The sequence below is a fragment of the Zonotrichia albicollis genome, chromosome 3 (genome assembly GCF_047830755.1).
Source record: "Zonotrichia albicollis isolate bZonAlb1 chromosome 3, bZonAlb1.hap1, whole genome shotgun sequence".
Taxonomy (NCBI): domain Eukaryota; kingdom Metazoa; phylum Chordata; class Aves; order Passeriformes; family Passerellidae; genus Zonotrichia; species Zonotrichia albicollis.
In genome coordinates this window covers 82,900,335-82,925,205 of record NC_133821.1, presented here as the reverse complement: position 1 = coordinate 82,925,205, position 24,871 = coordinate 82,900,335, and the positions used below count along the sequence as shown (strand labels likewise).

General features: G+C 40.6%; 1 protein-coding gene across 4 annotated transcripts in view; it reads left to right on the top strand.

Moving 5' to 3' along the window:
- Positions 1-24,871, top strand: part of KLHL29 (kelch like family member 29) — a 388,622-nt gene that overhangs the window by 133,790 nt on the left and 229,961 nt on the right. For 3 of the 4 annotated variants that reach the window (XM_074538031.1, XM_014265655.3, XM_005485101.4), the window contains exon 3: positions 13,086-13,391. The exons of the other annotated variant lie outside the window; for it this stretch is intronic. In XM_074538031.1, coding sequence (XP_074394132.1) covers positions 13,131-13,391 — 261 coding nt within the window. In that variant the 5' untranslated portion in view covers positions 13,086-13,130. The remainder of the gene's footprint in view (positions 1-13,085; positions 13,392-24,871) is intronic. 4 annotated transcript variants of the gene reach the window in all.

The following is a 24,871-nucleotide window of genomic DNA, read 5'->3' as shown; positions in this document are numbered from 1 at the left end:
TCTCTTTGATCTTGGTGTCAGCAGGACTGTTTCTTACACTTTTTTTCCTTAATCCTCACTGCCTGTGCAGTGTTCTTGCCCTTTTCTTAGGAATGTTTCACAGAGGCACCACCAGTTTGGCTGCAGGGCTCTGTGGTTCCCTGCAGTGGGGACAGGGAGCTGGCTGTGGGCAGCACAGGGCCACCCCTGCCTCCCCCTTATAGAATCCCTGCAGCTTCTCCTGGTCAGAGAAACTGCAAGGAAGAAAGGTGTTAAGAGATACATGAGTGTACATTCAGTGATCAATAATTTTACATTTTTTTCCCTTTTTTTTGAGATGGAACTGTTGTGGTGCTCGCAGGCAAGCTTAGGCATGTGTTATAATTTTATGTACGACATTGCTGGTCCCTGTTTGTGCCCGGCAGGCAGGCTGCTGGAGGAGCCAGGAGAGCAGAGCAATTGTAACAGCCTCCTGCGCTTTTTGGCCTAAAAATCTATAAATTTTTAAGACTTACAGGAGTGGTGTGGTGACTCATCCGTGCAGCAATCAAGGTGTCACAGCAAATCAAAAGTTTCCATCTCTTCTTTGAGACGGGGATTCAGAGAAAATGCTGACGGTAATTAAAAGAATTGCTCATCCCTGGCTGTGAAGCTGCGGTGTGCCTCATAAGATATGCGTCTTATCTCCAAACTATTTATGGCTCTGTCTTGGGTAGTGCATGCTGGCACCCAGAGCTGTGGAGCAGGACGTGGCTTCCCAAAGCGGGGTGTGCTGCTGGCACCTCGTGCCTCATGGGGCTGGATTTGGTATTTGATGTTTTCCCCTGGTGTCCAGAGCTCTGACTTTGTTCTCTCAAGTGCCATCATCTATTGGGATTATTTACTGGGAGTGCAGTACATGTGCCTGATCTTCCCTTGCCTGCTTCTGTTGATGCCTAAGAATTGCTTAGATTATGGTAATTCTCAGTGTCAGCCTTTGACCACTGTTTGTGCCTTCGCAGACAGCCTGAGTTTTAAGCTAGACTGATTAGTTAAACTGCAACAGCATCATTGGATGGATGCTTCCCATAAAAGCTGTAAGGTTTTGCATGTGAGGAATAAATGCTCACAGTGATGTCTCTGTAATATTTTCATTTATGTCTCCTTGTTATGTTTTGGATCTCTGAAAACAAACTCCATAGTAAGTTTTTGTAGCAGTAGTAAAATAATTTGTTTCAACAGCTCACTATTAGATGTCACAACATACTTTTGGTTATCCTTCTTATGTGTATGGGGAAATGGCAACGTGAAGAAAGATTAATCAATCAGGAAAATGATCTGTTATTTCCCTTCCCTTTTCATCTATTCCAAAAACCTGATGGGCTGTGAGGCAGTGTCTCTAAGCAATGCATATAATGTATGCAGTTACTGCATGCTCAGCAGCCAAATGCAAACATTGCAGAGTAGAAACACAAGGTTTATCTAAAAATAAACAAAAAGGAAACAGAAATCTGTACTTCAGATTCTACACACAAGCTGTTCAAACAGTAAGATCTTAATAGTAGATTTAAAAGTGTCAACAGCAATGGCCTTGTGTTTTTGCATGGTTAAAACTTGTCAGCAAATGCAGTCTTTTGAGTGATAATAGCACTAAAAGGCTTACAACAGACTGTCCTTGGTGTACTGCAAAACAAAAAACCTCACAGGAACAACAAGTATCTGTTGACCTGGGGTCAGCCTGGGAATCACAGGTCACTCTTGTAGGCTGAGAAGCTTCTTGAGGAAAGAGCAAAATCCATGAAATCATTGCATTGCTTAACCACGCAAGTGGCAGGTCAGAAGGGAACAGACCTCTTCAGATTATATTTAGTAACTATGAAGATTTTACTCCTAGTAGGTGCTTTGCACTGCACAGTATTTGTCCCCCCTACTCCCTGTGCCCCCTCAGAAAAATTTCATCCGATCCAATCCGAAAGTAATCACATACTCATCAGCAATTTTTCAGCAGACCAGACAAAATTATTCTAAAAGCAAAAAACAAATTATTTTGCTCTACGCATGTTTATGGACAGATGAGCCAGGCCAGATCCGTTCAAGAAGATGCAGGGATGGGATGGTAGCAAATAAATATGCAGTGCTTCCAAATATTAAACTGTCCCCCGATGCGCTGCTGTAAATTGAAGTGAGTACTATTGCTGTTAAGGTTGGCTTTACACATATTTTTTGCTGGTGTTGACATCTACTGGATAAGTTTGCTACTGACAGGAGGAATATGCTCTGTTTCAGAGAACAGGAGAGTGCTGTCCCCTCCTCTCAGCTCTGTCTTGAACAGTCATACATCCTCACCACTGCCTTTTTTGTTGTTTTCTTTTTGTTGTCTTCTGTTCCCAAAATTGTCCTGTGAGCAAAAATTCAATTTAAAGATAGTAAATGGCAAATACATTTGGGCAACAGACTGATGAAACAGCTGCTGTCTTTCTCCCATAGACCTGGATTTTTCTGTTTTGCCCGAGGCAGTAAAGGGAAATTAGTTTATTAGTTTCACGTTGGTCACTGGTGAATATCATCCTCCCTCACAAAAATAACACTTTAATTCTGCTTGATTTGAAATAATTGACCGATCAGGAGTGAGGCATGTGAAGGGAGCTACCAAGACGGAATTACAGCGTTGGGCTGGAAGATCAATTGTTGGGGAGGAGAGCTGAGACACTGCAGCCTTATATTACACCTGCCTGTTTATTACATTTGGCCTGAGGGGAAGGCAATGCACCATTCTGATCTGTTGCCTCGGAGAAGTACGGATGTAAAATGAATGCAAAATCAGGGAAGAGCAAGTTGGGTTTTTATGTTAATACATTTTATATTGATATTGAGGACGTTTCAGTAAATGGAGCTTCTAGTTTATAGAACAGCATATGTGTTTTTCCTTTTCTCTCTGCCAATATACTTTACTAAATGTGGTTTAATTTTTATTTTTGTTAGCTTCTCAATAATACTTGTAGTGATTGACTGGTAGCAGTAGCACAAATACTTAGTAAAATTAGTCCCACTGGAAGATTACTCAGATGCTAGAGCTCTTCTTACTCCTCCTTCCTCCGCTCTTTCTGCCTGTTTTAATGATTTCATTTTAAGAAAAACGACCCAAGGCACAGCAGTGAGAGAAAAAAACAAAAGTCTCAAGAAAAAACAATAGATAGACTTATGTTTGGCAAATCCTGGAACAGAAGCAAGTCCAGATGTTTGCTATACAGGCATTTGGCATGTATATAACAGCCTTGGTACAAGACTGCATATAGAGTTTTTGACAGCTTTGGTGGAATGAAAATGAATTATTGCTATTCAGAATAAAATGCAAAACATTTTGGCCAGTGCTTGCAAATCTAGCAGTATTCAACTTATATTTTTAACTAGATTCTTGGTATTCTTAAATGCTTATTTAAGTAGGTGCTTGGGAAACATGATTTGATTTCTCTGTAGTATTGAAAGGTTCTACATCACCTAACATATCTTGAGAGGGATATGGTGAGTGGTTCATGATCTGTTTATTATTTGATCCTGTTACTTCTAAAGCAGCTAATTAAAAGCTGCAGACCTCTGGCCTAGAAAAGGTGGGCTGCTGATTTCCTGCATTCAGCAAGCAGTCTTCATCCAGCAGCCGAAAAGATAAAACATGAGTCACTTGGGCCAAATTTAAATGAGATGCAAGAAAGGGTGGTGGAAGAAATGGTAACAGAAATAGCTTATAACAGGCAGAGGAGCAAGCAGAGAGGCAGCTAACTTTGATACTGCTGTGGTATTAATTCATTAGCATGGTGGCACTGTCCCTCTGGCTCTTGACGCATCGCCTTTCAAAACAAAACATAAATAGCAAGTGGATGTAAGTGATACTTACTCTATTGAACCAGCTGAAAATAAAGTCGGTCCATTTTATGAAACATGGTTAGGCCACGAGAGGTGATGAGCTGTGACTGCAGATGGACAGATAACGTGGGCTCTGGCCAACTCCAGTGCCATGCACTGTGATGGGAATGTTTTGATCCAAAAGCCCCAGGTGTCTGCCCAGTATTTCCAGCCAGATAAAAGGGTGCTGGGTGCTGATGGACTGGTACTAATAGTACCCGTGCCATTAAGCAAAAAGATGGAAGTACAGAAATACGCAGAGAAATTCCTCTCCAGACTCTCCATTATCTCTGAAAGAAGAGCAAGAATACAGGTGTCTCCTGAAGTGAAGAGCAAGCTTTCTGAATGGAGGCTAGCGGCAGTCACACATTTAGGGCACCAGAAATTGGAAAAATTAGTTATTCTCTGTGGGTCAGAGATGCTGTGTTTTCTCTGGGAATTCACTTATTTACTGGAAGATTGAGATAACTGCACCTTCATACCTCAGATGCTACAAATCATGTTAAAGCCTTGAAGGTCTTTGGATGCCTGTCACTATGGACTGTGCTAGTCTAATGTTCAGTAAATGTAAAAAACATTTTACATTTACAACATGTAGATGTGGCACTTGGGGCTTAGTGGCGGACTTGGCATTGTTTAATGGTTGGACTTGGTGATCGTAGAGGTCTTTTGCAACCTAAATGACTCTGATTCTATGATTTAATGTTTATTTTATTTTTTTTCCTGAGGCAATTTTCATAGAATAACCTCTTTTTATATACCAGACGGTTAGGGACTGTTTTGTGCTGTAAGTGTACATGTGCTCTTGATTTGGGGGAGTGATACATGTCTCCTTTTAACAAAATGTGTGTCAGAAGATTCTGTGTGGTCAGAGGAACATCAGTCCTGAAAGAGAAAATTTATTACTTCACCTGGTGCTGGCTGAAGCTTTTTAAATGTGAACAGTGATGGGGTGGGATGACCCAAAAATATCCTCTAAGAGGGAAATTTGAAGTACGTTTTCTTTATTACAGGATTTTGCAGCACTGCAAGCGATCCAGATACCTTACGCTGTAAAATACACTGCATTTAACCCTTACCTGGGCAGACAGCTTTCTCCTGTAATAGTTTTGACTGGTTGATCAGTCTTCCTTTAGGGTCTGGAAAATTGAGAACAGCAGTAAACAAAAGGAAATTTCTTCTGCCTTGTCCAAAATGTAATTTGAAGACCTAGTCCCCTTCTCCTCCCACCCCCCCACCCCCCCCCCCCCACCTAGGAAACCATCCCCAAAAGAGCCAAAATCCTGCTAATTAAATTTTGTGAGATTTATTTTGTGACATTTGGCAACACTGACAGTAGCTTATTCTACATTTCTGCTTTATTAACCATGAAGTCTTAGGCAAGATTAGGTATGTCAGGTCTTGGCAGCCACTTCACACATTTTGAGAAGATGGCCCATTTCCCCAGAAGAAATCCAGTCGTGTCCCTGTCTCCCCTCTCCACCTGTCCCCAGCAGGCACCCCTGGACCCTGGCCACCAGTTGTCATCCTGCCAGCCCCCGTGCCAAGGTGCTGGCCACCGGCTCTGCCGTGCGAGTCTTGCTGCACAAACCCTGCACCGAACTGGCCTTTAACACGGCAGCTCTTGGCATTTGGTTTCCTTTCGTTTGTTTTTCATGCTAATGAGATAATTTAATTAGGGAAGACAGTGTTTTGCAAGCAGGAGTGTTACAGAGGGACATCGTTTTTCTCTCTCTCCGTTTTTAACAAGGCTGGGTTCCAGACACTGCCAGCTACCCTGGACCCTGCAGAGACATCTGAGGAAGTTATTTTCCTTTTGTGTAAAGTTCTGTTGGATTTTAATTTATGAAACTTCTGCATAAAATTCCAGTCTTGTTGCTGTAGAAGGTCCTTGGAACGACCAAGAATCTGCAGCAAGTGGCATCTAGAATTTATTTTGAGGGCTGGAGAGTGGTGAGGGTTGAATTTTGTGCTGAGTTTTTTTGTAAGGTTGTGGGGATGGTTTGCAGCAATGCCATGGAGGAGAACCATATCAACTATGAGATCTTTCCAACAGATGCTTGAAGAGAGAGAAATAGATTGAGTTGTTTTCTCCTAGAGTTAGGAATTTTACCCAAATACGTATCCCAAACCGGTATATTTTGACTTATTTTCTATCAATTTACAATTGATGATAAGTACATCTGAGGATGGAGGCCTTCTAGAATAGTCCAAGAAACTTGTTTGATCAGGAGCATCTGCAGAAGGAGACCCCTGCACCTGGTGTAAACTTCATGAGTTTGTATGTGTCCAGGTTTGGCAAGCAACAGGATTCAAGACGGGACTCGTCTTCACCTTCTCTTCCAGCAGTGTGAGCATCAGGACCACCCTGAACCTTTGGGAGCTTTTCTCACTCTGCCAGTGCTCAGGATCCATGAATTGAAGGATGTGTTACACAATCTGCTCAGACTGTAAAAATATTAGTGGCTGAAAAGCAAATTACTACAGACAGGAAATGATCACAGTGAAGATGAATGTCCGAGAAGCTTAGTAACAAACCATACACTTGGAGATTTTTTAGTAACTCCTGATTTATGAAGGTTATATTCTGTCACCTGTGAAGGAAAGAAACTCCAAGGTATGATTTCACTTGCATCATGATTGGGTTTTTCTTTTTTACTTGGATGGTCTAGTTTATCTTTTTACTTACAATATTTTGAGATAGCAAAGCAAAAATATCATTTTTGTTTCTTTCATAGTGAGCTTTCTGCTGAGAAGACACTGTTGTGTTCATGCTCAAATTTTTTTTGTAATATGTCCCAAAGCATCACCACCTCCAGCATATATTTGGAAAATTAAATCCTATATAATCTCTTTAATCTACTGCTCCTTTATCACTTACAGGGTTAGGATTTGGGCTTTTTTTTTTCTTCTTTTTTTTTTTCTTTAAGATCTGATTGCAGCAAAGCAGCTCAAGTCTCTCTGCCTTGTCTTGGATTTTACAAGAGCTTTACAACTGTTTACAAGACTAAATCAGGGGTTTACAAAAGTAGACCTTGCTAGATAATAAAGTTGTTTCCTTGCCTCTCAAATATTTCTGGATCTTATCTTTCTTCACAGCTGCTTGTAGTTCAGCTTTACAGAATCTCTTGATTGCATTCTTTCTGCACTTGTCTAACAGAGTTCTTTCATTGAAGTCACCCAAACAGGAAAAAAAAGTAGTTCAGTAAAAATTGTGAAAATCGATTAGTCAGATCCATGTAGGCTTTTAACAATGGTTCTGTATGTGTCTAAGAAAGTCTTTGTAGGTTATAAAAATGGTGAGCTTGAATAAAACCTTATGCTTGACACATTGCTGAAGAGTTGCTCCTGAAGCTGCCAGGACTGCTAGTACTTTGTTTGATTTTGATTTTCTTGAAGATGTGTACATATATGACCTGATGATTGAGTTATATCCAGAATTTATGGAAAGGCTGATATATTTCAATGTGATTTTGGTGCCATGTGCATAAATTACATCTGCAGACCTGTGCCTGGGGAGAGGTTGTTGTGTCGGTAGGCTCTGATAAAACTGCATGCCGTAACATTTCCCCTGCAGCATATATGTGAAATCATTCAAGCTTAGGTACTTAGACATCTTCCTTTTTATCAGTTACAGTGCTCCATGCTAGATCTGATTCCAGCAAATCTCTCTTCCTTTTTTTTTTTTTTTTTTTTTTTTTAATGTGTGGCATAAAAAAAAAAAGCATTACATGCACTTAAATGCTTTTAAAGCTCTCTGATGGGCTATTTTACCTGTACTTCCATTTATCCTGTCTGAAAACACGTAAGATTATTTAGCTGCTATTTTAAAGCTTCAGGTTCTTTCTTTCTCCTTTTCTGCCATTTCCCTAATGACCATGTCTCCACTTCCGTCACTGTCTCCCAACATCTCTCGCCTATCATGTTTCTGTAATGTTATTATTTAAAAGGTAAATTTAGAAACAAATGCTTACCCAGGAAAAATTTAAATTAAAAGCTTGACCTTTATTTTTGAAGTCACTTAATGAAGTTGACTAATAGTCTAAGAAATCTGATTCTCTAGCTTCAGACTGGCTGAAAGCCTGTTTTTCCTTATATTTATATCTGTGGGGACAGACACTTTAAGGAGACCTTGACTAGATAAGCGTGGAAAGCAGGGAAAGAGCTGCTCCAAGGCTCGAGCCCGGACTGTCATTTAGAGGAACATGAATAGGAAGCATTTTTTCTGCAGAACAGTGAGTGTTCTGGGCTTGGGGGAAGAAGGGCTGTGTTTAAATGTATCGAGCATAAAATGAAATGTTAAGCACTTGAGTTTAATAAATCTGCAGCAATGATCTGTTTGAAACCTGCTAAGAGCCCTGAGGACAGCACGCTCCTATCTCACACGCTGCTGGCCTTTTCCTTTCCTTTGTGTGTGTGTGTGTGTGTGTGTAAGCTGGGGAAATGAGGAACAAATGAGCTTGCATAAGAGATGTGGTGAAAAATGAGGACAAGGAGGAAGGTGGTTTTGTGCTAAGAAGGCTGGAGGATTTCCAAATGGCCAAAGTGTTCAGGGTAAATCTGGAGGCAAGATGTTGTCATCTGTGTAAGTGCTCTACATTTGAGTCACAAAGACACTCTCATTTTGCCAAAAAACTTTCTTTAATATTGTTTTTGAGAAAGCTGTTAGTATGAGATATGTCCAAATTTCCTAGTTGTAAGAAAAAGTTATGTTCTCTAGCAGGGGTACATTCACATTCTACTTTGCCTTGAGAGGGATAGGTTTAAAGTAACTTCTTTTTATGGTCTCTCTCACCTGTGCATTGCATGTTCTGCCTTGTCCCATCCCTCAGAAGGTGTTTGGTATTGTTTCATCAGTCTGTTACCCTCTCTTGGTCTACCCTCCTACACCCATCTTTCTCTGAAACTAAATGATGGGGGAAGGGCTCAGGTGCATGTATAATCCTTATGCCTGGCTCCTGCATAACCCCTGTCTGAAACAAAGTGGGCTGTTCTGGCAATCTTTTTGCAGCACATGCACAGTGATGCAGTCTGGGGGGCTTCTTGCCTTGCCATATCACTAAATCTCATTTTACATTTGTCATGGGATTTGTATTTACCTCTGGTTGCCCGATCTCTCTTCTTTAGCGTATAGTCCTTTCCACAGCCCTCCCTTCATACCAATTTCATCTCTTTTTTTTGCTTTGAATTTATCAGTTTATCCAGTAACTGCTATGGGCTTCTTTCTCTTTTCTCCTCTCTCTTTAGTAGGGTGGGGGATTTTTTTCCCTCTAAGAGAGTTTTTGTTCCTTTTGGCTGCACAATAAAATCCTTTGATTCTATGTGACAAACGGGAACGCGTTTCCTTTCTAGTAGAGATTAAAGACACTCAGCTACTCCAGTGATTACATCTTGAGTAGAGAGTGAGGGAAAGCCTGTCTCTCTGACTTCACCACCTTCTCCAGAGAGTGTGTCAGCTGAATTGGGTGTACAGAGGGATTTTCAGCAATAACAGGGTGTAGTGTGCCTCCTCATGGACTACGAGTCTGAGATGCACAAATCATACATTCTCTCTCCTGCTGGCTCTCTACATCCTGCATTTATGGCTCTGATGTAGGGTAGACATGTCTGAGATAGCTCAAAGCTTATCTGCTCTACTACTGGCTCCTGCATGTGACAGTGTGGAGCATCATGCTAGCTGAAAAATCAACCCCACAACTGAGGTTGGTAGATCTGTAATTAGCCAGGGCTTAGCTGGTGCAGTGTCTCAAAAACAAGGTAACAATCTTCTTTCTCTTCCTCTGTGCTGTTTAGAGGGGTCTAAAACTAGGTAAGAGAAAATGTCTACACATGAATGTTGAGGAAAACTTCCCTTAAAAAGGTAAAAATACATTAATTAATTGTAACTATTGATGCTGATGTTCGTAAGTATTAGGCATTGATGTTTCTCCTCTCTGTCTCTGCAAAGGGACAGAGAGAAGGAGAAACAGAAAGAACCCTCAAAAAGGGTTCTTTTTGTTTTATTTTGTTTAGTTTATTTTTAGTGAATAAAATGTCAAAGAACATGTCTGGAAAATTGTAGCCTAAAATCAGATCTTGTGGAAATGGTAGTGACAGGGTTAGGGTTGTGGCTGGACTTGATGATCTTAGAGATCTTTCTCAACCTTAAGGATTCTGTGATCTCTGACTGCAGCGACTGCTGCCCTCCCTGCTGTTTGAGTGAGGTTCCCACTGGCCTCCGTCTCTGCTGTTTCTCAAGATGGTTTATGCTGCCCTGTGACAAGTTCTGTGCAGAGGAATGTGATGATTACACTTGACTTGGGACACACTGCTGGAGAAGTTTTTTCTTATGAGTACAGAATGTGTTTAAAGCATTATTATTATGATTGTGATCCTCAACATCAATAGTCTAGACAAAGCATAAACTCTGGATCTAAAAATACACTTAAAAATTAGCTAGTCTGTTCACAACCCATTTCTTACCTCACCCAGCAGCTATTTATGAAAATGTTTTCTATTCTTTCTAATTTTAAATAGCAAGCACTAGCAGTTGAATACTCATTTATTAGATAGTTATCCCCTCCGGTTTTTCTGCACATCTTGTCACTGTCAAGTAACTTTGTACCCAGACAAAAATGACATCTTGAAACAAGTTGTGTATAATTAATGCAATGTATTGGGGGGGAAAAAAGAAGAAGAAAAAAAAAAGAAGACTGTTCTGATGTTTAGCCCCAGCTTTTATTTTTTCGTTGGAAATATGAAGTACAGTAGCTGGACTGAGAAGTGAATTGCTCATGAAGAGGGTGTTGGGTTTTAAGTAAACTTCTTAATGCGTGGCTTAGTCACAGGCTTTCTTCCTGCTTGTTATTGACGTGCTTGCCTGTCAGTCTCATCTGAGAGAAGAATTGCTGGGGGCAGGGTGCCTGGGATCGTGTGGCAAAAACTGCTTGCTATTGACTTGTGTGCATGTGTGCCGCTGCTCTCCGCTGAATGAAATGTCAGATGTGCTCAGGAGTGTGGGTGGGTGGGTGGGGGAGATGTGATTTGGTTCTCCCTGATTGCCTTGTCAAGGAGTACACTAATACAGCTAATGGAGATCCTCGGGCTCGAGAGGAGAAGGGCATTCAGTTGACAGCCACCATCCAAACAGTCACAAAAGATAGCTTCATACAGCAGTGGAGGCTGTTGGGATTAAAAAGAAATTCTTTTGAAGGCAAGGAATAATAAAGGATATTTTGAAATTGCAGCTTGCAGTTTGCAGGCTCCTTTTTTGCCTGACTTAGCAAAATGGTTATAAAACAAATGAAAGAGTGGTTATATACCTGTGGAATTTCTAACCTTTAAAGACACTGTGTTTAAGTACTGAATTTATTCTGAGATAGTATTCACTGGAGAAAAAGTTTGCTTTCTTCACCTCTACTAAAAGAAAAGGTTCTTTTTCCATTACAGCAGCTTTCACAGCACTGGTGTCTCTGGGTTTTCCTGTGGTCATTTTACAGCTGAGCTCACATGGTCCTCTGGAAAATACAGAATTAGCTTTCTGAATGAAAGTATCAGATGGCTACAAAAAAAATGAAAGACAGAGGAATCTAATACCAGAACCATCCATCCTCAAATCATTAAGGCAAACATTGCATCACATTCTATTAGAGAAGAAAATAGTTGGGTTAAGAAGAATGTTAATTTTTTGGTCAATACCAACTACACTATGGTGTGGTCTCCAGTGTAGGTTCTTGCTGGAGGTGCTCATTCTTGGAGAGGGACATCAGATACACAGCTTATTGGGAGATTTCGTTAGGTAATATACATTTATATTATTGAATTTTTAACTGAGGAAGAGTATTCTTTGTCTCAGCTAGTGAAACAGCTCTCAGCTACTCTCAGCTCTCTAGTGAACCAGGCGAATCTTTCATCCTTCAGGCATAATGATTGGTTTTCTTTGCCTTTTTAATTTCTACCAGGTGAATAACTAATGTTGGCGATAGGCACACTGTTTTAGAACACTTCTAAGTTTTTTATCTCTCTTAAAAAGTTTCTTGCCTTAAAGTTTCTGGGTGAGTTTAGTTCTGGCTCCCTCCACAATCTTTATAAACAGATATTCTTACCATCCATTTTTGTATCTAAGAATTTGTGAAACAACATTGCTTCCACTGACCTGATGTCATTATTACAAAGAACTTAGTAGATTGTGTGATGCAAATAAAATAAATCAGGTGCTGCAGTGACCTAGATACTCATTATTTATTTATGGAAATAAATACATTTAGAATTTATTTATACTGTTTCTTCTATTGCAAACGCTGTAAACTTTCACTTATTCAGAGCTCTGCTGGGAAAATAGCATTATTGCCACCATTCTGCACATTAGGAGACCTTGCCAGGAAGACTTCAGTAACTGCTCTGGGCTATGTAACATATAATTATCAGAAGTAAGATTAGATGTTGGGAGTCTTGACCCACAACACTGTATTTAGACATCCCTCACCTGGCAGATACAATCTGTAGATAACAAAGACTGAGGGGTGATAAGGACAGAGTGATCATAGAACAACTTGGTCATAGATCACCTATGTGTATTAAGAGTTTAAAGTCTAGCCAGAAGCACAAGAGGAGACAGAACATCTTGGCCTGCCTCCTGTAGGGCATCCTCGCTGTGGGGAGGTGTCACAGAGTGAAATATTCCTGGAGGAGCTTCCAGTGAGGAGTCTAGCAAACAAGGGCCTGTGTGAAGCAGTATTGGTTTTGAAAATAGAGAAGTAATGGGTAGATTTAGCAGGTAGATTTTTTTTCTCCTTGATCTTTAGCATCTATATTTCGTCATGTGTGAGGTATAGAAAAGAAGCTACAGAAAAAATCTGAAGGCTACTGAGAAAATGGAAAGATAGAGCTGCTGGGAATGTTTTCCTGTTGTCAGAATATTGAGTTACGACTTTCTTCTAACTTGGCTTTTCACAATTTGTGTGCTTTTGCTTGTTATTTTGATGAAGAGGTAGATGGTGTTTCTGCAGAAGGTCTATGGGACTGAGCTCTCCACTGTCTCCTTGTACTTGTCTAAAATCTCATTTGTGCTCTAGATCAATATTCACTATGGCACCGTGAATAGTGTCTTGCTGTTCTGCTGGGAAAAGAGGAGAAGCAGTGCTCTCCTAAGGCAGAGAAGGCACGACAGGGTGGTGCCTGGTGGTTGCAGGGCACAGTCCCTGTGCTGGGCCCTCATCCCTGACTCCTCTGTGTCCTTACCCTTCCAGGCAGGCTCTCGAGTTCCCCCTGAGCCGCAGCTGCCCTCCAGCGCCATGTCCCGGCACCACAGCCGCTTCGAGCGCGATTACCGCGCGGGCTGGGAGCGCCGGGACTGGAGCTCCAACGGGACCCATGTGGGCAGCACCAGCTGCAGCAGCGCCGCCAGCACCACCAGCAGCTCCCGGCCCGGCCTGCTGCCGCTGCCCATCGTGCCCGCGCGCCTCCCCACGCCCGCCACCGCCGCCTGCACCTCCGGCAACAGCGAGGTCATCACCAGCCTGGTGGCCAACTCCTCCCCAGCTTCCAGTACCAAAGTAAGAATCCAGATTTTTTTTATTGTTTTGCCTTTTTTTTTTTTTTTTTAAACGGGGTTGATAACTTGAAGAATTGTTAGAGATGGAGCGTCATCTGTCCCTTTGTAAGGCTTGCGTTCATGGGATAGCCAAGAGTAGGAAAATGAATTTATATGGGCAGTCTGTGTCTTTTTAATTCTTTTCTGTGTTGTACATACACCAGAGTAGGTCTTTCTTGCTCCAAGACTGAGTGTCTCCATGCTTCTGAGAGGCACAGGCAGAGCAAATGTTTCCTTCCTTTTACCACTGCCTACGTTTGGGCTTTCTTTGGCTTTCCCTGGAACTTAATGCTCCCTTTTTCCCATTTTGGGAATGCTCTTCTTGTCTGTTGACCAAGGCAGAGCTGTGGTTGACAGCAACTGGATGTGGTTCTTATCCAGAGGGAGCGGAAAGTGTCTAAAGGTCATAATTTTGGCAGAATGGTGTTTTCCCTTTAGCTGATAGTTTCCTGTAAGGTTCTCAAAGCCTCATTCTTAATGCAGGTTGGAGTTAATCTGTGGAACTGCTCTAACCAGACTCGCTCATTTGTGCAAAAATGCACACAAAGGAGTGAGAAAACGTTAAGCACCAAAGAACAGAAGTCACTAGTAACTACTGGGCTTTTTTGTTCCAATATATTATTGGAGGGAAGAGGGTGCATTTTCCTTTAAAAAACTAAACAACAAACTCATTGTAGAACTGCAAAGTACATTTGGTATTTTTGGAGAAAGCTGGGGTTTCTTTTGCATGCAGATTCAAGTAGAACAGCTGGAAACAGAACAACCTGGCAAATGGTAAAGGTGACCACAGTGCTGGCAAAGTGAAACAGAAGCACTGCTGGGTTTCTTTTTATGATATTTAACATTTTCTTTCAACTTGGTTTCATTTTAATAACTGAAAGTGCCAAATGCAGCAGATGTAGACAGAGGGAAAGGAGACAATGAAGTTATTTAAAGTAAGCCAAGAGAAAGCTGAAATTTTGCTGCAGTACCATTATTATATTGATTTTTTTCACACTGTAGAAAAACAAGGTCAATGCTACAGAAGGAAACATTATCCTAAAGTGTAGTTGTAAAAATTTGCCGTGGCATCTTAAAATTATTATCATTTGGAAGAAGATACTCAGATTCTGATCAAAACATTTTTAGTGTTCTCCAGATGCTATCCAGTGATAGATGCATTTCAATCATGCTTTGTCTGGAGATGATTGAAGCAATTTTGGAGCTAAAGCAGTGGTTTCATTTATCATGACCTTTGTTCCTGGGTCTGCTTAGAGTCCAACAATTGTCTGGAGCTGATCAGCCCTTTTACCACATGTTCAAAACCATTTTGAAGCTTATCAGTGCTAGTAAACCATGTGTTTATTGGGGGAGAGGAGGCAGGAACAGCAAGTTAAGTGCCTTTTGATCATATGCTAGATGTGAACTGTCTTCTAAATTACCTTATTAGACAATTTTCTGATGACTTTCATTAGTAAGAATGTTTTGGCATGAATAGATCAAAAGCAATAAATAGACAAGAATGGAGGTAACAGGAGACACTTTTTATTTTGAGAACTGTTAATCACCTGTGTAATCTCCCATAAAATAAGTGTGTAAAAATGCATAGAGTTTTTGCCCCAGCTTCTGCTGCTGTGAATCAACTAAGGAGCTCTAACTAAAAATTCAAACTTGCATGTATTGAATAGGGAAAAAATATGAAGAAGAGAGGTAGGTAGGTAGGTAGGTAGGTAGGTAGGTAGGTAGGTAGGATAAACAGAGATGTAAGGGTATGGTGCCTAGCAAGCTTCTTACTAATAATGTGAAATGGTGTCACAAAAAACATGAGGTGCACATGCACACTTCTGTTCACCCTGCCTGCCTGTGTCTCTCCCTCATACACAGCAGACTTACACTTGTGGTCAGCAGTGTAACCAGCCAAGGCTTTTCCCTGGAAAAATCCAGCTAATGGCTAGGCACAAAAAATTGCATCTATATATTGAAGAGATCACAAGTTAGAAAAACAATGTGGTTACTTGGTTTCTTTTAAAAATAAAAAATAAGAATTAAAAATGCAACAATACTTTAACAATAAACAAGCATGTGCTTAGTTGCCTTGAGCTATGGAGAGATCACAGCCTGCCTACCTTTTGCAACAATTTGTGTCAGTAATTTTATTGGGTACCAGGTCATGGGGGATAGGTGACATCTAACAGCTGGATTTGTTAGTTCTGTTTTGGGAGTGAGATATTTGGTTGCTGAGCTGCCCTTCTGCAGGCTGGACCTCCCCCAGCACTATGGCAGGTCATTAAACTCAGTGGCGAGGGTGTGCCCCACACAAGAGGTGAACACTGGATAGGTGCCGTGAAGCCAGGAGATTGATAGCCTGGTTCTCCTTGACTTTTTGTCCAAGGAGATAAGTACAGGCGCCAGTGCTGCCCCAGACTGGGGTCAGAAAGGGCTCTTTCTCCCATGCAGGTACCAGTTTTGGCTTTAGTATATCTTCCAGAGCTGGTTTGACAGTCTCGAACCACAGAGAGCTACCATATGTAGCCCTTCAGATTGGGTTCCTTCTTGCTTGTTATCTTCCCAGTTAAAAGTTTGCTTTGTTTTTTTTTTTTTTTTGTAAATCAACTAGTCTGTTCTCAGTCCTTTTGCGATTCCTCTTGTTTCCTTCTATTGACCAGTTTCAGTAGCCTTCAAATAACTCTGTATCTTTTGCATCCCCTCCATTCTTCACCAGTATCCCTTTGAAAATATGGGTGCTAAAACTTAGATACCCAAACCATATGCATCCTTTCAGCATCAGACTCACCATTCCTTTGCCTGGGGATAAAACTGCTCCCTTCCTCTGTTTCCATGTCTTTATAGCCAATAATTGCTTCAGACTTTTTTTGCCAAAGTGCTTAAATCAGTAGTTATTAAAAATACATATACATGGCATCGTCCTTAGTTATGAATTATCAAACAGCCATAGTATTGTCAAAGACTGAAGCGAAGTCTGTTTGACAGGATCTGTCTTCTGGGTACCTGCATTGGCAGATATTGGTCGTGTTCCCATCCTTCAGCTCAAGGTTAACTGAATCCTAAAGTGACAAATTCAAAATGGGGGAAAAAACTTCTTTTCTCTCTGACATGTAACTGGACTGTATGACTTGCTGCATGATGGAATTGTTCAGGGAGTTTATAGATAAATTGTTTTAAGGACCACTAGTCTACCTAATCTGGCTGAACCATGGTCTTTAAAATTATGTAAATGTATGTAAGATTAAAGACTTTGCCAGACTTACGTGATATGAATAGAAAAAGCATTGGAAAGGAGAGAAAAAAATGAAATCATCATCAGGGGAAGCTTAGGATATGTAAGACTAGCTGTGAGGGGGTTGGGCTTGGTCTATGTTCTCATGCTTCTGGAAGAGCTTTTTACTTTCTGTGGAGGACTTTAGAAGGTTTTTATTACTAATTATTAATGTGTAGGAGAACTTTAGAACTAATTATACTTCTCAGACCTTTGAAATTTATTCTCAAAGCGTATCTGTAACCTTCTTACCACAGATGCTTTGGTACAAATCACACTGAGTGGATCTGCCACCTTTAAGTGGTTATGGATGTTTGGTCTGAGTTATTTAAACAGAAAAGCTGTCTATTCCCAAGCTTTTTTGCTGAACAAAATGATACTTTGCACTGTTATAACACATTTTATTGGAGTCTGCCAGAAAATATCAGAAAGACTATTTAAGCCTCATCGCCTCTAAGAAATAGTTTGATGCTGCACACCCAGTATATTGACAGGGAAAGTGATGCACCCAGAGGCAGTGATTTTTGGTTTTCTGCTCATTCTGTGCCACTATGAGCAAAGTTTCAACTCTTTTACTCAATTCGGTTTTTCTACCCTGATTCTGTACCCAAAGGGTTGGGCCACAGACTGACACCCAGAGGCAGCGCAGTTTGGAGGGATGAGTCAGAGATATTTCCTCAACCCCTCTACCAGTAGTCCATAGGAAGGTGGAAATCTTGCCAATAAACTGTGTTTGGATCAATCTGTCAGGCTCTGAGCTCAGCCATGTATGATGATTGAGTTCAGAGCTGGTTCTATACTTGGTGGGGTTTGGGGTTTTTTTCTGTAGTGAGGTTATTTATTGGTCGATGGAAACTATCCAAGAAATCCTTATAAGATTACAGCTCTGCTTAAGATATTGGCAATAAAACAGTCTGAAATTCATTTAAGGATGCTGCACACCATTCCAGCTATGTTTTCTGTTCATCTCAGCAGCACCTTCATTCTTTGTTGCTTTTCCGAATTATTTTGCGAGTTACTTGTACAATTTTCTCCATCAAAGCTCCTGTATCACAGCTTCAATTTAGAAGTGTTGTCATGGACTGTAATTTGAAATTTTATTACCAAGAGATTTTTTGGTTATAGAACATTTACTTTTATCATCTCTATATTATTTTTAAATGCCTGAAAAGATTGATACATCAACAGAATCTGTGCACCACCAGGCGATATCTAATTTTTTTTTCAGCCTTAATTTAAAAAACCCTTTGCTTGGAACATAAATTGATTCTTCAGTCCCCCAACACTTAATGATTTGTTATTCTCAAGGTTAAACCTATGACAAATTTTACAAAAACACCGGTCTTCAGTTTTGATAAAATTTTCTCTAGCTGAGCTCAGGGATATCTGTGCAGTTTTAAGTCTTTAAATAGTGTAACTGAGGTGTGATTGTGGCCTCCTGTTCTCACAGCACTCCTTTAGTATTTAAGACTTGTGTGTTTTTGCTACCAGAGTTTATCCCACTGTGGTTAGCCACGGGTTATGCAGTGGGAGGGAAGACAGTGATGATCAAACATTTGTTAACCTCTCTGGAAAGTCAGGCAAGGATTGCAGGCGGAGAAGTAGCCACCACTGACTTTGTGCATCAGTGCTAACTAAATAGCATTAAAAACAAGTGGAGAGAGAAGAAAATTCTTGTGGTAAAGGAAAAACAAGTCAGTGTGGCTGAGGAATGCACTGTAAGAAGGAATAAAGGGAAACAGCTCAGAAGTAAAATGTTATATTCTTCTTTCTTTCACGGGCCAAGAAAATGTAGCTCCCTGAACAGCAGCCTGTCAGATGCTGATGATTTGCAGTAGGTTGCAGGATTTGTGTTGTCTGTTCTGTTTCTCTCACTTACGAGGTGGTGATTTGCAAAGTTGGTGTACAGCTTCCACAAATATTTAAAATATTGATTAAGCAGAGGAAGAATAAACACGAATTGTTTTTCAAGTTACGCCTTATGTTGTACATGACTAATTACATACAACAATTTGCTTTGCTACGGTAACTGAAATTTATGTACTCGTTTTATTATAAAACATAAGATGCTTGCATAAAGAGAGAGATTATAAATATTGGAATACAACAGTTGCTAGAAAACAGTCAAAATATGCAGTGATGAAATATATGGGATTTGCTCTTCCAGCTTCTCTGTGAAAGCTGTTCTTCCCCTCCCCTAGGATTTGTACTGAGAGCTGGCATATTTTTGTCACCATTTCAGATAACAGCCTGGTGATTCTTTGATGTGGACATGACATAGCTGACCAGTCCAAGCACAGTCCAGTGGCAAAAGCTGTTTTAAAGATCCTCAGATTCTTTTGGCAAATGACTGTGATGGTACACAAGGCTTCAGTTGCTAGATGTAAAATTGTAGCAGTGATTTTTTTGTTTTCCAGAAACACATTTTTACCTCTGGACACATTTCTAAAATAGAGTCATGTTTCATTGGTAAATGAGATTCAAGTCTGTTCCCACCTAAGCAGAGACTTCTGATGCGCATGAAGCTCTGATTATGGCAGACTATGACATGAATGCTTAGGAAATCAGAGCAATGCCCAGAGTACATAACATTGATGGTTTGTAACAGAATAAAAGGACAGGTTTTCCCTGGCACCCAAATCACATTCTCCTGGTTCTTTAGGCTTGAAAACTCACTAAGCTTGTAAAATTTACATTTTGGGCTGACACACAATTTAACTGGATTGCAGCTGCCAGACTGAGGCTTTTGTGAGTAGTCTGCAAGCAAGGAGAGAGAGACAGAGTGAATTATGTTGGCCGTGATGTGCCATCACACCAGCCCAGCAAGGCTGAAACCAGCAGAGTACACAAAAAAAAAAGCCTATTATGGTATCGTATTTGTATCCTCAAACTAGAGAGTTACTTTCGGAGTTGCATTTGAGGAATCAACAGCATGAACAAGGAATGAGAGAAGGAAACAGATAGATTTGGTCATTGACTCTCAGGACACATTCTTCTTTCCTCTAAATACAAATTGACAAAAAATGTCTGTGAATTGATCTGAGCAATGACTTCTGCTGAAGTAATCGCATTACGCCACTACAGAAAAGTTACAGCTCCTGGGCTTATTCATAGCACCTGGGCAGAAGAGAGCAAAGGGAGATTGGTGATGGGTTCCAGAACTGATATGATGAAGGTATTGAAGCAGAGGAACAGATTCTTCCCTTTGAAGGAAGTGGAGATGTCTTAGGTGTTTTCCAGTCTCCTCTCTAAAAGGCTGTTCCTAATGATCTGTGGCCCTAGTGCTTAGACTGTGCTGATGATCTGACACTTCCTCCTACCATCTCATTTCAGGATTTTTTCTCAGATGCATCTGTACATATTTTTTAGTACTGTAGAAATTGGAACATACAAAATGCGGGTTTTATTTGTCAACTTTAGCAGATACGTTATTGGACCAAAATAGGTTGGAAAGCCCTGGCATGCTCATTAATCTATAAAGTCATAAAAAGCTGCTGGGATTTTTTTACTTGCAGTGTGTTTATCATCTGTTGAAAGAGCTAAGAGGTCTGGCCCGTTTCTAGGCCCAGTTCCATTTGAAGATGAAAGGCATCATTTTTGAAGCACTAATTGACATCGCCAAATACTTACAAGGTCATAAACATGACAGCTTTGGATAAAGAAAAAGGAGTATTTCTGGGCTTTGGCACTTTAATGAAAAAAATCTCATGACTTCCAAAAGGAATAAATATCAGTCATAAAACCTAAATAAAATTTGTGTTGGCCAGGATTTAAGTGCCTGATTCTTTGAAATTATTGAGAGTTATTTTTATTTTTTTATTTCTTTCTCAGCATTGCATCATTTTCACATGTATTAGTTTCAGATTGTCCATTCAAAATAAAGCAAAATATATACTTCTGTCATTCAGGAGTCATGGGTGTTTCATTATAAAATTTGTCCCAGCCTCCTGTCAAGATAAAAAGGCCTGGAAATTGCCTTGCCTGTGATTTGATGTGGGTTACTAGAGGGTTTATTTCCAAGGAGCAGCACTTCTAAAGGAGGGCAGGTTCTCTGAGTCACAGGTGCATATAATCCTGAGGTTGGTTGCTGTAATTTAGGAATGTAATGCTATTGTCAGCATCAAACACGGCCACAAAAAGAATTTTGCAGGGAATCACTTGGTGGTTTCCTATTATTTGGCTGTCAATGCTTAATAGGTAGGGCCTGGAAATTATTTTCAAGAAAGCTGATACTTTCTCAGCAAGGTAATTTCTGATTTTGGCGTTGCATGAAGAGGGTAATGTCAGAGAAATCATTGAGGGAATGGATGGCTTGATTGAGGTATAAAGGAGCCTGATGTAAACAGTTTGAGGGCTGTTCAACTGTTTGGGTGGGATGTCTGCATACCATAATTTTTGTTACAACAGGAAAACAATGGTAATTTTTATAAGACGCAGTTTTAAGGCACAGCAGAAGGAAAATCCATTATATGTATGACAAATGTAGTATTTTCTTGATGGCATCGGTTTCCTCAGCTTGCAAAACAAATGAACCAAATGAATAAAAAGAAAGAAAGAAATAGAAGGGAGAAAAGCTTCGCTTCTCCCTATGATTTCCATGGGCCTTGAGTTCCTCCTTGATGCAGCACTTGTCTGTGAAGCTGACAGACACAAAAATAAATGTGTCCCTGGGAGTGATAAACAGGACGTTAAACCCTGCACTCTGAACCGGGGGTGCTGCACCTTCAAACCTGGGCACAGCCTGGAGTGCCCCGGGCATACCGGGAAGCTCTGATCAGCCAGGGCTGACACTCCAGACTGGCGTTAAAACATCACCACTGCCCTGTCTACAATCCTGAAAATCCTCTTGAAAAAATGCCCAGACCTCGAAGAGGAGCGTGGGGATCTTGTGACTCTGTGGCGTGAGGTGTGGGCAGGCTGGGCTGCTGCGAGGGAGGGCGGCAGTGCCAGGAGTCCTGTTACAGCTGCGATGTCCCTGCGTCCCCACAGTGCCACGAGGGGCAGACATCTCCTGCAGAAATGGGAGTACACGGACCCACTTCCTTGGGAGTGGGCAAAACAGGTTCATTGCCTTTGGGGATATTAGTCAGTTTTTCTGGGTTTGGATTGAAGGCACTTGAGATAGTAATTTGTGTATTTGTGTTTGGACTTCAGTGTTTATTATTTTTTATTAGCAAAACAGTTTCATTACTGTGAGTTTGGCAGCTTTTTATTAGAAGGCACAAAATGGTTAACAATCTTTTGTTAAAAGGTCTTTTAAGACTAAACTATTTCATTAATAATTGACACTTAGATGATTTTTTTTTAAACTCAATAACTGATTTCAAAGAGCCTGCAATGCGGACTTTTCTGCTTAATTACAAATGCCACCCAAACCCATGAAGAAGAATGAAGCAGCATGAAGAAGAAACCTAGGATGACAGTCTGTGCTCTCTATTTTGCTTCTATCTACAACATACTAAAAATCTTAAAATTTAAATTTCTTACTAAGTTATACACCTACACTAATCTCTATAATCTGTTTCACACTTTTGTGGATCCTAGTCTATCTTGAAGTCGAGGAAACTTTCTTCATGAATGAGGGTAAAAGTCAGTGCTCCCTTGGGGGTCAGGGCACCCCAGAGCAGACAGAGAAATATTCCCAATGCCCTGGATTTACATAGTTGTCAATGCCTGTGAGAGCGCTGTAAGGGAGACCATGGAAAGAATTCCTCACACTTTTTCCTGACTCTGGTTTCACTCTGCAGAAGCAGCTCTGATGAAGATTTATAATCTCACATTTCTTTTAAAAGGAGTGTGTGTAAAAGGATAAGCAAGTTATTTTGTTGGGGTTTCTCTTGGAATTTGAGGCATTACTGAACGTTCAAGTAGTGGTTAGCTGCTGTAACACGCTGTTCTTGGATGAAGTGGGCACTTTTCAGGAAACAAAATGCACGTTTGCTTTGGTTTGGAGGAACCGACTATTCCAAATTCTCCCAAAGGCTGGTCTGCCTCTGCTGGTTTTGGTGGTTCTCTGCTCCTGTCAAGATGAAACATATGTGGTTGTTACCCACTACTATTTAGCATCACCAAACTGGTTCACTTTGGAAAACAAAGCTTGTAGAAGTTCTGCAGAGAAATAAATGCTGTCTGTGAACTGGTGTTTGTGTGTAAAATGATATGCACCCACCGTATAAATAATGAATAGTAAATAGTAATAAATTCTTCATATCATAGCATTATTTCTTACTGTTTATGATCCCAGGTCTTTTGTGGTAATCCTGAAACAAAGCACTGGGAAGTATGTGAATAATATTTACTATGACTAAGTTTTTGCACAAACACACCCAGAAAAAGCAGCTTTCCTGGCTGTATCATTTGAATGTTTAAGATTATATACTGCTTACATTATAATATTATATATAATTAATGTTATCCTTTAATTCTAAAGGGTTATACAAAGCCCCTGCTTTCAAAACCACTGAAGTAATGCATCAAGTGAAACATTTGTCAGCTGGCAAGTGAAACACAACAATCATTGAGGTTGGAAGGAGCCTCTGCAGATTGTCTGGTCCAGCCCCCTTGCTCAAGCCGGTTCACCTTGACTATGTTCAGAGGATCTTGTGTATCTGCAAGGAAGGAGACCCCAATCCTCTGTGAGCCACCTGTGCCAGTGCTGTGTCATCCTCTCAGTAAAACAGTGCTTCTTGCTGTTTATAAAATCACAGGAATATTTAGGTTGGGAAAGATCTTTATTTAAGATCACTGAATCCAACCATTAGCCCAGCACTGCCCAGCCACCACTCAGCAATGTCCCCAGGTGCCACATGTGCACCTTTTAATACCTTTGGGGGTGATGACTCAATCACTTCCCTGGGCAGCCTATTCTCAATGCTTGATAAATCTTTCTAATGAAGAAATGTTTCCCAATATCCAGTCTAAAATTCCCCTGGTGCAACTTTCCTCTTGTCCTATTGCTTGTCAGCTGGGAGAAGAGACTGATCTCCACCTTGCTACAAGCTCCTCCTGTTTGTTACACGTTAGTGTAGGTGCAGGGTCCAGAACTGAGGAAAGTCCCAATACAGCTGCAGAATCTCCATAGGAAGCGCTGTACACTCAGCTGCACATGACAAGGAATGCTCTGACCTAACATCAAAATGTGCTTTGTTTTGAGCAGGAGACAGCCAAATGATCTGCAGAGGTCCCTTCCAACCAAAAGCATTCTATAATATCCTGACAAAATCCTAGAATTGAATCAACTCTTCAGTATATTTCCTAAGGCAGAGGTTTTGTTGATTTACTTTAAAACAATACCCAGAATCCTCATCGGCCAATAAATACCAGAACTTTGGATTTATTTTAGGTCTTCTGAGCCTAACTCCTATCTTGGCATAGTCATCACAGTTTTGCTTTTGAACAGCTTGTTTCCTTTAGAATTTTTGCTTCATGCTGGGATGGAGTAAGACTGAATAATTTATCTTCGTTTTCCTCAAAAGCTGAGCAATAGTTATACCCCACATGGATTTGAGACATTATTATCTTTCTAAGCTTCCATTAATTATCTTTATCATCCCTGCTTTTAAAGGTCTAGCATTTATCTTTGCAAGGTTCTTCAAGCTGGATTATAGAGGAAAATTTGAGTGTATTAAGTCCATTCTTGCTTATGAAGTTTTAAACTCCATTTCATAAACATTTTTTCTACTGCTCACAATAATCCTACTGATAGTTTTCCTGTGACCAAAGTGTCTGATGTGTAGAATTGATGACTTTTAGGGTCATCATACATATGAATAATTATCTCAGATGCACTGCTTTGATTAAGACACAGATGTGTAGAGGTTTTGAAGATATGGATCACACATGCATTGTTTGCAACCTACAAAGCTGCCATTCACCTTGTTTTCTCAGTCTGCTTAGAAAGATTGTACTGCTGTGCAATAAAGTTTAGCTCAGGAGCGCTGCAGGATAATGATATTTCAAATTGTCATCTCAGCTATGATTTGTACAGCTGTTACAAATTTTACAATAAATTCATTTCATAGAATCATAGAATGGTTTAGGTGGGAAGGGACTTTTATTTCCAACCCCCTGCCATGAGTAGGAATACCTCCCAATAGAGGAGGTTGCTCTGAGCTCTGTCCAACCTGATCTTTAACATTTCCAGGGATGGGGCAGCCACAACTCACCACCCAGTGCCTCACCACCCC